This window comes from Triturus cristatus, chromosome 4_1, assembly GCF_964204655.1.
Source record: "Triturus cristatus chromosome 4_1, aTriCri1.1, whole genome shotgun sequence".
Lineage (NCBI taxonomy): Eukaryota > Metazoa > Chordata > Amphibia > Caudata > Salamandridae > Triturus > Triturus cristatus.
In genome coordinates this window covers 1,121,001,258-1,121,015,868 of record NC_140585.1, presented here as the reverse complement: position 1 = coordinate 1,121,015,868, position 14,611 = coordinate 1,121,001,258, and the positions used below count along the sequence as shown (strand labels likewise).

At 45.9% G+C, this 14,611-nt stretch overlaps 1 protein-coding gene across 2 annotated transcripts in view; it reads right to left on the bottom strand.

Moving 5' to 3' along the window:
- Positions 1–14,611, bottom strand: part of ING3 (inhibitor of growth family member 3) — a 248,013-nt gene that overhangs the window by 10,600 nt on the left and 222,802 nt on the right. For both annotated transcript variants that reach the window (XM_085654156.1, XM_085654155.1), the window contains exons 10-11: positions 9,575–9,767; positions 7,696–7,734 (exon numbers count right to left, since the gene is read on the bottom strand). In XM_085654156.1, coding sequence (XP_085510282.1) covers positions 7,696–7,734; positions 9,575–9,767 — 232 coding nt within the window. The remainder of the gene's footprint in view (positions 1–7,695; positions 7,735–9,574; positions 9,768–14,611) is intronic.

The following is a 14,611-nucleotide window of genomic DNA, read 5'->3' as shown; positions in this document are numbered from 1 at the left end:
TCTAGGAAATATTGACGACTTTGTGCGGGGACCCCAGAGCAATCAAAATATCTCTTAAGCTGTCCTGCATTTGCAAACCTGCAAAGACACTTAAGAGACAGACAAAATAATACAGCCTAATAACAATAGGGCTGCACTGGCCAGCACTTCATCTGAAGTGAACACAAAAGCCAAAATAAAGTTTAAATGTCATTTTTATTCACATCTGACATGTTCCTTTATTGTATCACACTCCCTTCACCAAAATCCCTTCAAACAATAGAGAGGAAGGGGTGGACAGACAAGCCCTATAGGCTGTCATTATGTGTCTGCTAAAAGGATACCGTGCCTTTAAGGAACTCTCCAGAGACCCCCGGTATCCCACGATGCACAGCCAAAGCAAGTTTCTTTCAGTTCTTTTTGAAGGTGTATAACAACAGGCCTGATACTGTCAGTTTACTCCACCGGGGAGGAGGGAGGGTCGCTTATGACTATAACAGAGATACCCCTACTACAGAACTGGAGTTACAGGTAAGAAACTACTCCTTCTGTAGTAGGGGAACTCTGTGTATAGTCATAATCTATGAATAGAATGGCAAGCCCATCCCAACCAAGAAACAGCGGTGGAGTAAAAACCGAACACCAATAAATTACTGTGCAAACAAATTCCTCAGCGAAGCCTGTCCAACCTGCGCATCTGCCCTAGCATCAGAGTCCAGCAAGTAATGCTTTGTAAACGTATGGACCGACTTCCAGGTGGCAGCCTTACAAATGTCAGCGATTGGAACATTCCTAAGCAAAGCTGTAGTCGCTGCTTTGCCCCTAGTCGAATGCGCTGTAGGCTTACCCCCTAACGTCTTATTAGCTTTCTGATAACAGAGCTGAATACAGGACACGATCCATCTGGAGATGGACTGTTTCGAGGTAGCTAGACCAGTTCTTACCGAACCATAATTTACAAACAATTGATCCGACCTGCGGATGTCTTTTGTCTTATCTAGATAGAATTTCAACACTCTACGCACATCTAGTGAATGCAGAGACCTCTCCGCCGGAGAGGAGGGATGCTGTAAAAATGTAGGCAAAGTTATCATTTGATTTACATGGAAATCAGATATCACTTTAGGTAAAAACTTAGGATGAGTACGCATTACCACTTTAGAAGCATGGAATACAGTATACGGCTCTTGACAACACAGAGCCTGAATCTCACTTACCCTCCTGGCCGATGTAATGGCCACAAGGAAGGGAGCCTTCCAGGACAAATGCTGCAGAGAGGCCTTATGAATAGGCTCAAAAGGTTCCCTCATTAATCTGGACAACACCAAGTTCAATTCCCATGGTGGAGAAGGTGGTCTAACAGGGGGAAACACCTTACGCAAACCCTCCAAAAAACTTTAATCACAGGGATTTGAAAAAATGAGGTTTGGGAAGGGCCCTTTCTATACGCAGTCAAAGCTGCGAGATGAACCTTAATAGACTGAAAGTTAAGCCCAGATTGAGCTAACTGCAGCAGATGAGGCAGAATAATATCTTCTTTACAGGATGTAGGGTCAATGTCCGTTGCCGTGCACCATAAGCAGAATCTCTTCAACTTATAGGCGTACGAAGTCCTCGTAGACGGTCTCTTCGCCTCTTTCAAGATCTCCATACAGTCCTGAGGTAGGTTCAAGTGTCCATACTGTACTAGCTCAGGAGCCATGCTGCCAAACTCAAGGACGAGAGATTGGGGTGAACCATCTGTCCTCCGAATTTCATGAGAAGGTCCGGCCGACACGGCAGGCGCCGGTGTGGCAGAACAGACCGGTGAAGAAGGTCGGTGAACCACCATTGCCTCGGCCACTCCGGAGCAATCAGGATCATCCTGGCTCTGGATTGCGACAGCTTGATCAGCACCGCCGGAACCAGGGGAATGGGCGGAAAGGCGTAGAGAAAGCTGTTCGACCAGCTGATCCATAGTGCATTCCCCAGTGTCCCTGGTTGGTAGTACCTGGACGCGAAGTCGCGGCATTTGCTGTTTTCTGCCGTAGCGAACAGATCTATATCCGGAGTGCCCCATTCTGCGAAGACGTCTCTTAGCACGTCGTCGTTTAGCACCCACTCGTGATTTTCTTGAACGAGCCTGCTGAGCGCATCGGCTTGGGCATTCTGCACTCCCGGCAGATGGGTTGCCGTGATCGTTAGGTTCCTGGCCACCAGCCAATTCCAGATCGTCTGTGCCTCCCGAGACAGCGTGCGTGAACGGGAGCCCCCCTGCTTGTTGAGGTAATACATGGTAGTAGTATTGTCCGTCTGAACTAGCAGGGAGTTCGTCTTGAAGGAGGGATGGAACGCCTTCAGGGCCAAGTGTACTGCTCTGAGTTCCAAAAAGTTGATGTGGTAAGTCATCTCCGTCTGTGACCATATCCCCTGAATCTGAAGAGGGCCCGAATGCGCTCCCCAGCCCTGGAGAGACACATCGGTCACAATGGTCTGGACCGGAATATCCTTGTGAAAGGGAGTCCCCTTGCAGACATTCTCTGAGAAGCACCACCATTTCAGAGACAGTAGAGCGTGTGGGGACAGATGAATCGTGTCCTCCCAACGCCCCCGCCTCTGGTCCCATTGATCCTCCAGACATTCCTGCAGAGGCCTCATATGCAGACGTGCATTGGGGGTGAGAAAGATGCATGAAGCCATCGACCCCAGTAAAGAGGACACCGTCCTCACTGCAGGAGAGTGGGCTGAGAGGAGATGCAGGGCCTTCCCATGGATAGATAAGCGTCTCTCCTCCGAAGGACACACGCTTGCGTTCAAAGTATTGACTGAGGCCCCCCAAGTACTGGAGACACTGCACAGGGATCGGCACTGACTTCGTCATGTTGATGTGCAGTCCCAGGCGATGAAGCAAGGCAGCTGTCCTGTTGAAATGACACTGGGCTTCCTGGTACGTGGAAGCTTTGATCAGCCAATCGTCCAGGTATGGATACACAAACACTTTGTTCTTCCGCAAGTGTGCTGCCACCACTGCCATGCACTTGGAGAACGTCCTTGGTGCAGACTTCAGACCAAACGGGAGTACTGTATACTGGTAATGGTTGTTGCCTACCAGAAACCTCAGGAACTTGCGATGCTTTTGTGCGATCGGCACATGAAAGTAAGCGTCCTGCAGATCTATGGCGAACAGCCAGTCTCCTCGATGCAACTGAGGGTAAATCTGATGCAGGGACAACATACAGAACTTTTCTCTGCGGATCCACTTGTTTGCTTGACGCAGATCTAGAATAGGCCTGAACTCGTTCTTGTCCTTTTTTCTGACGAGAAAGAACCTTGAGTAAAGACCTTTTCCTTTTTGCCTCAAAGGAACAGTCTCTATCGCCTTCTTCTTTAACAGAACGTCCGCCTCCCACTGGAGCTCTCGCACCATGTAGGGAGGGCGCACTGGTGGGATCTGTGGAGGCGGGCTGGTGAAACGAAGACTGTACCCATTGCAAACAATATTCAGCACCCACTTGTCCTGAGTTATTGTTCTCCACTCTGCCAGGTAGTATTGAATACTCCCCCCACCCCACCGGAGCGGGTAACGGATGAGGGGGAAGTGACCTTTCAGGGCTTCGACCCGGCAGGGCCTTTGTTCCCCGACGAGGATTGCTGCTGTCCCCTGCCCCTCTGGCGCTTTTGAAAGGACTGCCTCGGGAACTGTTGTTGTTGCTGGTGTTGTTGTTGACCAGACTGACGCCCTTGGCCGCGTTGCTTAGAATAACGCCTGCCATAGGAACGGAATGATCTCTTCTGTTCCCTGGGTTTTTCCAACCCCACGGCCTTCAGGGTTTCTGCTTCGGCCTTCATGCGGGCCATTTCGTCATCCGCATGAGACCCGAACAACGTCGTGCCAGAGAAAGGTAAGTTAGCAATCTTTTGCTGCGCTTCAGGCTTTAGAGAAGTAAGTCTCAGCCAGGAATGTCTCCTCATGTGTACTCCATGACAGTACCCATGGGCCGCCAGCAATGACACATCCCCTGCTGCACTGATGATCTGGTTGGAGACCATCATGCCCTCATTCAACACCTCCTGGAAGTCTTCCCGTTTATCCCTAGGCAGGGAGTCAGCAAACTGTTGCAGGGAGTCCCATAATGATCGGTCATAGCGACCCAGCAGAGCGGAGGCGCTAGCAGCCTTCATAGTCGTGGCCAACGTAGAGCACATCCTCCTCCCCAAGGAGTCCATCTTGCGACTCTCCTTATTCGGAGGAGCTGTTGAAGAGGGCGACGTGGAATGTTGTTTCCTAGCCGCAACCACAATGACAGCGTCCGGGGGAGTGTCCACCCTGAGGAACGCCGGGTCCGAATCAGGGGCCCTGTACTTCTTCTGCAACCTTGAGGGAGCAGACTTCACCATGGCTGGCGTCAAGGAGACCTCCATGGCTGGTTCCTCCAGACCTGGAACCAAAGGGAGGAGGGGGCGTGATAGATGCGCCTTGTGTAATGTCTCGAATATCACAGAGGTAGGGGGAACTGGTACTGTCACTGAGATTCCCAATTTTGCCGCCCCTCTCATCAGTACATCTTGGAAAGCGGCAATATCATCCACTGGCGAGATTCTAGTAGGCGGCGTTTCCGACAACGTGGGGGAAAGCCGTCCAGTGCCAGAAGAGTCCGTATACCTTGTGTCTCTGGATCGAGATCTATACCTCAGTCGTCCATGCCTTTGAGTGGACGATCTGTGTCTGCTCCGTGACCTCCGGCGAGATCTAGAGCGCGATCTCAGTCTGCGTGGGGTCTTAGGAGCCACTGGTAGTCGAGGAGAAGGCGGGAGCTGTGGTACCGGAGGCGGTGGTAGCGCAGGTGGCGTAGGTGGCTTAGGAGGCGCCACTGGGAGCCGGGGGTCAGGTGGAGGAGGAGGCGTAGGAGGCTTCTGAGGCAGTGGCAGGGGGTCCACTGGAGACTCTCTCCGTCCATCACCCCTTGCAGGAGAACCCGGACTAGCTCTGTCCGGACTTCCGTCCACCCTTCCCTTCTTTGCGGGTTTACCCCGTGAGGAGGCTGAAGCGAACAAGGGAGAGCGTCCTCCTCTCCTAGATCCAAGACTGGATATCGTAATCACCGAAGAAGCGTCACCAGGTGATCTCGTCCCAGACGTCGAACTGTGCGTCGACCTCGTACGGCTTCTCCTCGCCGTTGAACGCAAACGGCGTCCCCTCGACGTCAAACGGCGACCCCTGTCTTTCCTCGACGTCGAGCGCCTTCGTCTCGACGGTGAGCCTCTCGACGTCGACGGTGAGCGATGTCGCCACGACGGCGCTCTCCTTTGCCTCAACGTCTATCTCCTTCGTCTCAACGGCCTTCGCCGGTGTCTCTGCGTCGATCTATGAGTCGACGGCGAAGGAGACGACCGGGCTCGCCTCGAAGGCGAGCGGCGCAGTCTGCGGGGCGCAGTACGACGTCGATGGTGTGTCGACGTCGACTGTGAAGTCTTCGATGGCGACCTAGTCCCAGGTCTCGCCGGCCCCTCTCTCGACGTCGAACGTCGAGGACGCCGAGATCCAGAGCCCTGGATCGACGGCGAACACACCGGTGCTGTACCTCTCGCCGTCGTCGTCCTCGACGTCGAACGGGATCTTCCGGCCGGTAGGTGTCGTTTCTGCTCCTTTTTCTGCCCGGAGGTCCCTCCAGTGGCTGAAGCATGGGCAGAGGATGGGGAAGGAGATCCTCCATGCCCAGAAGTCCCACCTGTTCTCTGCTTCTCCTGTCCCTGCAGGCGAATCTTCTCTCTGTCCCTTAGGGTCCTCTTGGAGAAGGTCTTGCAGATGTCATATGTAGCAGGGACATGTGAAGATGATAAGCAGAGAATACAGACATCATGTGGGTCCGTCTTGGCCATTTTCCTCCCACACTCAGGGCATTTATCAAATAAAGACATGTTAAGTAAAATAGAGTGGGTCAAACTGCACCCAACGACAGGAGGCAGCAGAGAAAGGCTCTAGACGTCGTATGAACAAACTTTTATCTTAAAAAAACCAATTTAATTTTTACCCAAAAGGGTAGAGCTCAATCCTCCCGGGTCCTTCTAGCAGGAGCCGGAAAAAAGAACTGAAAGTAACTTGCTTTGGCTGTGCATCCTGGGATACCAGGGGTCTCTGGAGAGTTCCTTAAAGGCACGGTATCCTTTTAGCAGACACATAATGACAACCTATAGGGCTTGTCTGTCCACCCCTTCCTCTCTATTGTTTAAAGGGATTTTGGTGAAGGGAGTGTGATACAATAAAGGAACATGTCAGATGTGAATAAAAATGACATTTAAACTTTATTTTGGCTTTTGTGTTCACTTCAGATGAAGTGCTGGCCAGTGCAGCCCTATTGTTATTAGGCTGTATTATTTTGTCTGTCTCTTAAGTGTCTTTGCAGGTTTGCAAATGCAGGACAGCTTAAGAGATATTTTGATTGCTCCGGGGTCCCCGCACATGGGCGGGACTATTCATAGATTATGACTATACACAGAGATCCCCTACTACAGAAACGAGATTAGCAAAAGAAATCCTAAAACAAGGTATTCTCCTACGGAGCCCACATCCATATGGAGCAAAAAGATTCCCCGTTGCTGCTGCCTCATGCTTAACTAACTGTGAAATTGCAATTCTTGTAGAAAGCCTGCTCCATATTCAGGGCCTTAAGGGCCTCTCCCTGGACGACCGCCCAGGGCAGCATCTCTGAGAAGAATAGCGATTGTTGAGAATCAAGCAGACACGAAGCACCAAAACCAAGGTCTAGAACCTTCAAAGCCTCTAAATTAGGCTCTACTGCCAAAACATTTGCTAATCCAAGGAATCCTACTAATTCACACCTTCTCCTCACCTAGGAGATAAAAGAATGCCCTTATATTAACGGAGAAGTGGATTCCTTGCACAAAACCAACCTCAATCCACTCTAACCAGAGGTTACCAATTCCCATACTAGGTCAGCTGCAATTCTATCATGCATAATAACTTATTTTTTTAACTCATTGTGCCGGCAAATACATCTCACCTGTTTCCTGAGAAGGTTAGTGAAATTCACTTCTGTGTCTCTCACCCAATTCCTGGACATTTTAGATTTCAACTGACCTCAAAGCCCAATTTTGATTTTGTTATTGAGTGACTAAAGAGAGCCCTCTTTAGCTCTTAGGATACTCTGTGTTTGTGTGTTACCATTTCTGGTTAGCGGTTATTCATCCCTGTGCCATTTTTATTTCTAGATTTGTAAGCAATATACTTGACGACAGGATGGTTTCTGCCTCGTATGGAAAAAAAAGGATGAAAACCCCATTTTTTAAGAAGAAAAAAATGTGCTTTTTAGATTTTGGTCTTGCAAAATGTATCCTTTAGAGTTGCGTTTATTTTATTTAGATTGTTGATGAGAGTGCATGAATAAAGGTTGTTTAAGATTATTTGAAAACATGACAAAATATGTCAAGTGGTGTTTATTTACAAAAGACTGTCCAAACGTTTTACTGTACAATCAGTTCTCCCGTTTACATTCAGCTACAACTATTTTGAATTCTTCCCAAGTCTAAAAAAGGAAAACAAACTAGGCATTCAATATAAGGATGCGTGATATAATGGTTCATGGTTCTTGGCTGGGAAAAAATATTTTGCTACAAAAATACTAAAATCTTTGTGTCTGCTAGAGCGAGCGAATACATATAACATATGATAGTTGCAATTCATTGCTATGTCCTTCAAAATTATACATTTATACTTACATCCTGATTATCACAGCCAACCATTTCTCCATATGACACCTATTAAAATAAATGTCACAATTAAAACACAACAACATTTTAGTACATGTGGGGATAAGATTTAAATATACATTTAAAAAATGGCTTAAGAAATAACTTGCTACCTCCTTACAACTAGAAAATGTACGCCCACATAGTAAGAAAGGTTACTTGTAACACATAGTCTGATCACCAACATGGATTATGCAAGTGTTCTACAGAATTTGGAGAGTATCTTCATTAAAAAGTAGAAAATACTCGCCAGTAACTCCTACTGCCATCCTTCAGAATCACTGAATGTCAGCTTCTGGACGAGAGGAGACTGGCGAACTATTGAGCCCCATAAGAAAAGCCAACTGAAGGCATATGCCACATACACCAGGTCCAACAGCCAACAACTTGCGCCGTATCCACTTTGTGTTTGTTACACTGTAGATATGTAGACCGAGGAGGAATGGCAACAACTACAAATTGTGTTTATTCCTACATCTCACCCGCATTTTTGACAGACTTGTGGAAATACTATAAAACATCAACAACTAAAAAGGAAGGATAGCACCTATTACAATACTCCAGAGATACAGTAGAAAAGGTTTCTGCAGCAATGGCTGGTATAAATGGATGACCCACTCAAAATGTCTGTCACTGAATTATGAGGTGAAAAATGCCTGTGCTTCTACTTGCCAAAGGCACTGCCACATAGGACCTTCACAGCTCAGCTTTATCATACAAAATTTTTGAGTTGTGACTAATGTACAAAGTAACTAATTAAATCATTTAAGCAGTTTGCTTTCATGGATTACATTTTGGCTGCATAGATCCGCAAGTTCTCTTGCGAAAGATTTAGAGAACTGAGTACACTCGGAATCCAGCCGGAATGGCCAGCCGGTTTCAGTTTCGACCGACTGCACTGTAATGCAGCGATTGAAACTGAAACCGCGATGAGGCTTCGAAAGCATCCGACCTGCGGTCAGAGGCTTTCCAACTCTCATCAATGTGGGCCTATCTCTTCAATAAAAGCCTTTCTCTGCTTTCCATCGAGGTTTCCTGCAAATTGAGGAACCAAGTTCAAAGGCATAGGAATCATTCACAAGGTCTTTCAGGCTAAAGATGGGAATCATAATAACACTAAACCACAAACCAAATAGGGTAATGACTGACCGTCACAACCCGCTTTTGTTTTGCCATGGTTAGCAGGATTCTCTTCCCCACCCACTTTCTATTTAGTGACCTGACCATCTTTTTGCTTGAATAGGCAACCAGATCCATATCCACCCTCATTAGCACTGCCTGTTACTATAAGAAATTTCATTCAGCATCCATGATGTTCGACTGCTCCAACTGGAATGTCTACAAGAAGCAATGCCATGCCTGCTTCCACTGACACTTTTCAGCCTCATTCTCCGTCAAAATCATGGCCCAGGGGACAACTAAAATTGCTTTAATTGTGGCAGAAAGGCTAAACGTTGAACTATATAGAACTATCTTGGAGCAATCAGTAATAAGGCATATGTTTATTAAGACAATGCTGAGAGAATTATTTGCTTACTTTTTAACGCTCATAAAGTTTACTACTCTGGAACAAAGACATGGCTTTTTCAAGCTTAAGACCCATCATTTCTGTAATCGGCAAATAACTTTAACAGACGAGGATGAAAAAGTCTGAGGCTCTTAATAAAGGTAACTTGCACTAAAAACCCAGAAAGGAAACTTACAATTTTTCATGTAAGCATTAACCACAAACATTCTAAATGTAGATTTTGATGCACAAGATGCAGTTGCGGTTCAGTTGAAGTTGGTAATGCTTGTATCCGAAAAGATACCACATAACAGGAAACCCGTTTTTTCGAATTTACCGTACCTGATTACAAATACAGTAACGTGGCTCATTTGGATCATATGTCCAGTCAACTTGGTTGTTGGAATCAGATTCTGCTATTGTTGCGGTCTGCTGAGACAGTTCATGTGCTAGAGCAGATGATGAAGAGCAAGAGGATAAAGAGGAGGAGGAGGAAGAAGAGGACGATTGCTGACTTGAAGACTTGTTGGTGTTTCTGAAAAACAAAACGGTTTCTTTATTATAAGCTTCAAAGTTATGTTATATATAGACAACACTCTAAAGTTACACAATACAACCAGATAAAATACTTGCCTGCATACTGGGAAATGGTGACTAGATGGAAAATAAACTAGATAGTTACAAATGACAATAATATTGCACTGCGAGTCCATTCTATAGGACCATGACCATCAAGCAGTCCGGTCAAACATTTCCCAACAATAAAGTTCACTTTTCGGTGTCGAACATAAGCAGCATACTTGACTATTGAGGACGTCAACTGTAAGCCCACAAATAGCCCATTATGTGACCACATTTTTAATTTTTTTTTCCTCCTAACAGATTTCATGTATGTACTTACTGTAATACCTACCTGAAAACTTTGGTGTGTAGGCTGTAGTGCTCTATGCTTAACCTGATTTTTCACAAATTTTGCAAATAGTAGAGAATTCCTTGAATCAATGCTTGATGAGGTTGTTTGTCTCTACTTAGAAGTGTACAGAGCTTAGCCATTTTGTGGCGCAACAAACTTACACTATGCCTACAAGCCTCCCGCCAAATGATCATACACTCTCAAAACATTGAACGCATTATGAGAACAAATTCCGGAGGACAATGATGATACAAAGGACTACGTTACATGTGAATTGGCTTGATGGGTATGATACATGGACTACTGTACAGCATATGGCACAGTTGGTTGTAAAGTTTAGGGGCTGATGTTCACAGACCTGAAAGTTTTTTTTTTCTGTATTATAAATGTCACATAGAAGTCACCTACCTGAATGCTATCTTATTGATCAGTCTGTATTGTACTTCTCCTGTCAGAAATGTGATAATTTTATCTGACTACTTAATAAAAATGGGTTTTTGAAAGAAAAAAAAAAAAAGTTGTACGCATAAAAACTAAGATCTCAGGTGCCAAACCGCAACATTCATTGCCTTGACGTTTGTGTGTTGTAGTTTCCCCTGATCTAGGGTTAAAAGGTCTGCTCTAGGAGTAACTTCTTGTGTGAGTGAATAGACATGTCGGGTAGCACTGAATATCACGGTTACCTCACCCATGTTACAGCAATTAGAATGAGTCTCAGATCCATGTCTCAAATTCTTCACTAAAATCAGAATTAGTGATGGAAAAGCATTGGCAAATTTTACTGACCAATTCATCCTTAAAAGATCGCCCATAGACAGCGTATGTGGCTTGGGATACCTGGAGGCACAATTTGGGGATTTTGTGTTTTATGGAGTGTTAAACCAACCAATTGTGGGGGTACCCAGTTTCCGAAAGCACTGCTGAAGAAAACAAGTTACTTACCTGTAACTACAGTTATCCAGTATTGGTATCTTGCATAGATTCACATGAATCATTCTCTGTCGCCGAGATGGGAGTCCCACGGTAAAATACAAAAGTAGTGCCATAAGTAATAAATAGGCCAAAAGAGGCCAAAGGCTATATCTTAGTAGCCTATCTATGTCCTTGTAGGAAAAGGACCAAAAGTCAGCTCCAACCAATCAGCACCCTCTAGAACACTCCCAACAGAAGCAGTTCTCCTGAGATTTTCCAAGCACAAGTGGGACGTAAATATTCCTAAAATCACTGAGAACCGGTTCCATGGGGAGGAGGGTGGGTGCATGTGAATCTATGAAAGATACTAATACTCGATAACTGTACTTACAGGTAAGTAACTTGTTTTCTTATCCAGTATTGGGGTATCTTTCATAGATTTACATGCCTGAATCAGAATAGCAAACAGTACCCCAATTGTACTGTTGTTAGAGGATGGTGGGAGACATGTAATTTAAAACTCCCAATATACATTCACAACCTTGAAACATTGCAATACCAAAGCATAAAAGCAATAATCATATTAAAAGATAGTTGATATCAGCATGAGAAACGTATAAATTGAGAAACATAGGAGCATGAACACTGTAAGCAATGTAACAGTAAAGAAAGCTAATAATAGACAAGCGTTAAAGAAATGTAAAGAATCTGACCTTAGTGAAAGATGGCGTAACACAGCTTGTCCAACTGCTGCATCCTCCTTTTGTGTAGATTGGAGGCAGTAGTGTCTTGTAAACGTGTGGACATTCTTCCATATCGCAGCAGGGCATATCTTGTCCAATGCAACTCCAGCAAACAAAGTTGTAGATGCAGCAACAGTTCTGGTGGAGTGTGCTTTAGCTTTCACCTTGAGAGGTTTGTTGCCTTTTTCGTGGCACAACTGAATGGCAGATGCGACCCATCTGGCTATTGTGGCTTTTGTTACAGCTGTTCCATGTTTTCCTCGACCGCAGGCCACTAACACTTGATCCGTCTTTCTAATATCCTTTATCTTTTGAAGATAAAACTTCAAACACCTTTTTACATCCAATGAACGCAAGGTCCTTTCAGCTGGACTGGATGGATTCGGGAAGAAAGTTTGTAGCATTACTGGTTCATTCAAGTGAAATTGTGTGGGCACCTTTGGGATGAATTTAGGATTCGTCTGCAGGATTACATAGTCCTGTGTAAAACGTAAGAATGGTTCTTTGATCGTAATAGCCTGAATCTCACTAACCCTCCTTGCAGAAGTAAGAGCCAGCAAGGGGGCTACTTTCCATGTGAGGTATTTGAGTTCTGCTTTATGGACCGGTTCAAATGGTCGTCACATCAGTTGTGCTAAAACCACATTGAGTTCCCACTCCGGAGGAGGCAAACGCACAGGAGGGAAAGTGCGAAAAAGTACTCATGAATCGTTTTACTAGCGAAGACGAACATAAAGAAGGAAGCTACGGAGATTTCCTGTACCTGGAAAGAGCAGCCAGGTGAACCTTGACTGACGAAAAAGTGAGTCCAGGCTTGGCCAGTGAGAGCAAATAAGGTAAAATCTGTTCAGCAGGGGCTTGAACTGGATGAACATTATTGGTTTCACACCAACAAAATCAACTATAAGTTTTGATAGTGCTCTCAGCAAGGGATTTAGACAGTATGTCCAGACAGTCCTGTGAAATATTGAGATCTTTGAACTCTAGGAATTCAGGAGCCATGCGTGCAAGTGCAGGGATTGCAGATACGGATGAACTACCTGACCCCTGTTTCGTGATGACATGTCGTTGTTGGATGAAGGCGAATGGGTCTGTCTTGTGACAACAGAAGAAGCTCCTGGAACCAATACTGTCTGGGCAGACGGGGTGCAATCAGAATCCGACATCAGCCTTCCAGTTTCAACTTTGACCACCCTGGGGATTAATGGATGGGGGGGGGGGGGGGGGGGGGGTGAGCATAGGCATAGATCCCGGACCATCTCATTGAAAGGGCATTCCCCCTTGAAACTGGCCGAGGGAAGCTGCTGGCGTAATATTGGCATTTCTTGTTCTCCTGCGATGCAAACAGATCAAGGGCTGGTTTGCCCCATGTCCGAAAGATCTTGTTCACCTGAGTTTGTTTTAACTCCCACTTGTGGCAGTCGGATTGAGACCGGCTTAATGAATCCGCTAGGGTATTGTGCAGACCCTTGACATGCTCAGCCTTCAAGGATATTCGTGGAACGTTGTCCATTCCCACAATTCTTGCGCTTCCTGGGAAGCGTCACGGACCTTGTTCCTCCTTCTTTGTTTATGTAGTGCATTCAGGTCGTATTTTCGGTACGGACCAGCACTGAGGAACCTGCTATCCTTGGAGGGAAAGCCTGAAGAGACAAAAATATGGCCTGAAGCGCCAAACTGTGGATGTGTTGCTGTTTTTGTATCTGAGTCCACTTTCGCTGGATTTGTAAATCCTGCAGATGACCTCCTTATCCTTCCATGGAGGCGTCTGTTGTCAATAAGAAGTCCGGGATGTTTTGCAGAAAGATGAGACCCTGGCCAAGATTTGCTGTTTGGGACCACCAAAGGAGTGAGTCCACCATACGTGCAGTTATTTGGATAACATCCTCGAAAGAACCCAATGCTTGTTGCCATTGTTTCTGTAACTCCTCTTGAAGAGGTTTCATTTTGAGCCGCGCTTAAGGGATCAAGTTGATTGCTGAGGAGCACATCCCTAGGAGCGATTTGAATGTTCGAACAGAAACGGACTTTCTTTTTTAAATGGTTGTCGCTAATTTTTGAATGCGCACTTGACGGTCTTGAGACAAGAATGCTTAGCACTGGACAGTGTCCAGGGATGCTCCTAGGAATAAAATGTTCTGAGTTGGAATCAAATTTGATTTGCCCTTGTTCAAAGTGAGTCCCAGCGTATTGAACAGATGGAGACTAGTTGTTGTGGCAATATTGGCTTCCTGCTCAGACGGAGCTTTGAGCAGCCAATCGTCGAGGTATGGGAAAACTTGGATCCCTGGGGATAGTAAAGCCGCTGCTACTGGTGCTAAGCACTTGGTGAAAATCCGTGGCGCTGCTTTTAGGCTAAACGGGAGCACCTTGAATTGATAGCGGGTGCCAGCCACTGTGAATCGTAGATATTTTCGATGGATAGGGATATGAAAGTACATGTCTTCCATGTCCAGAGAAGTCATGAAAATCCCTTTGTTTAAGCATCCCAGAATATCGGAAAGTGTTACCATCAGAATGTTTGCTTTTTGAGAAACTTGAGGTTTGCGGACATTCAGAACCGGTCGCCATTCACCTGACTTTTTGATTAGGAAGAAACAAGAATAGAAACCTGTTCCTCTCTGTGTGGATGGTACTTCTTCTATTGCTTCCTTGAGGAGCATGATCAAGACTAGTTTGCGCATTAAATGAAGACGAGGGGGAGGGGGAGTGTGTTCGCTTACGGCCTCCCGGGCGAGAGAAACCAGCCGTCGATGACTGACGGTAAGACGACTGGTATTAAGACTGGCGATATTGAGGCTGGTATAGACG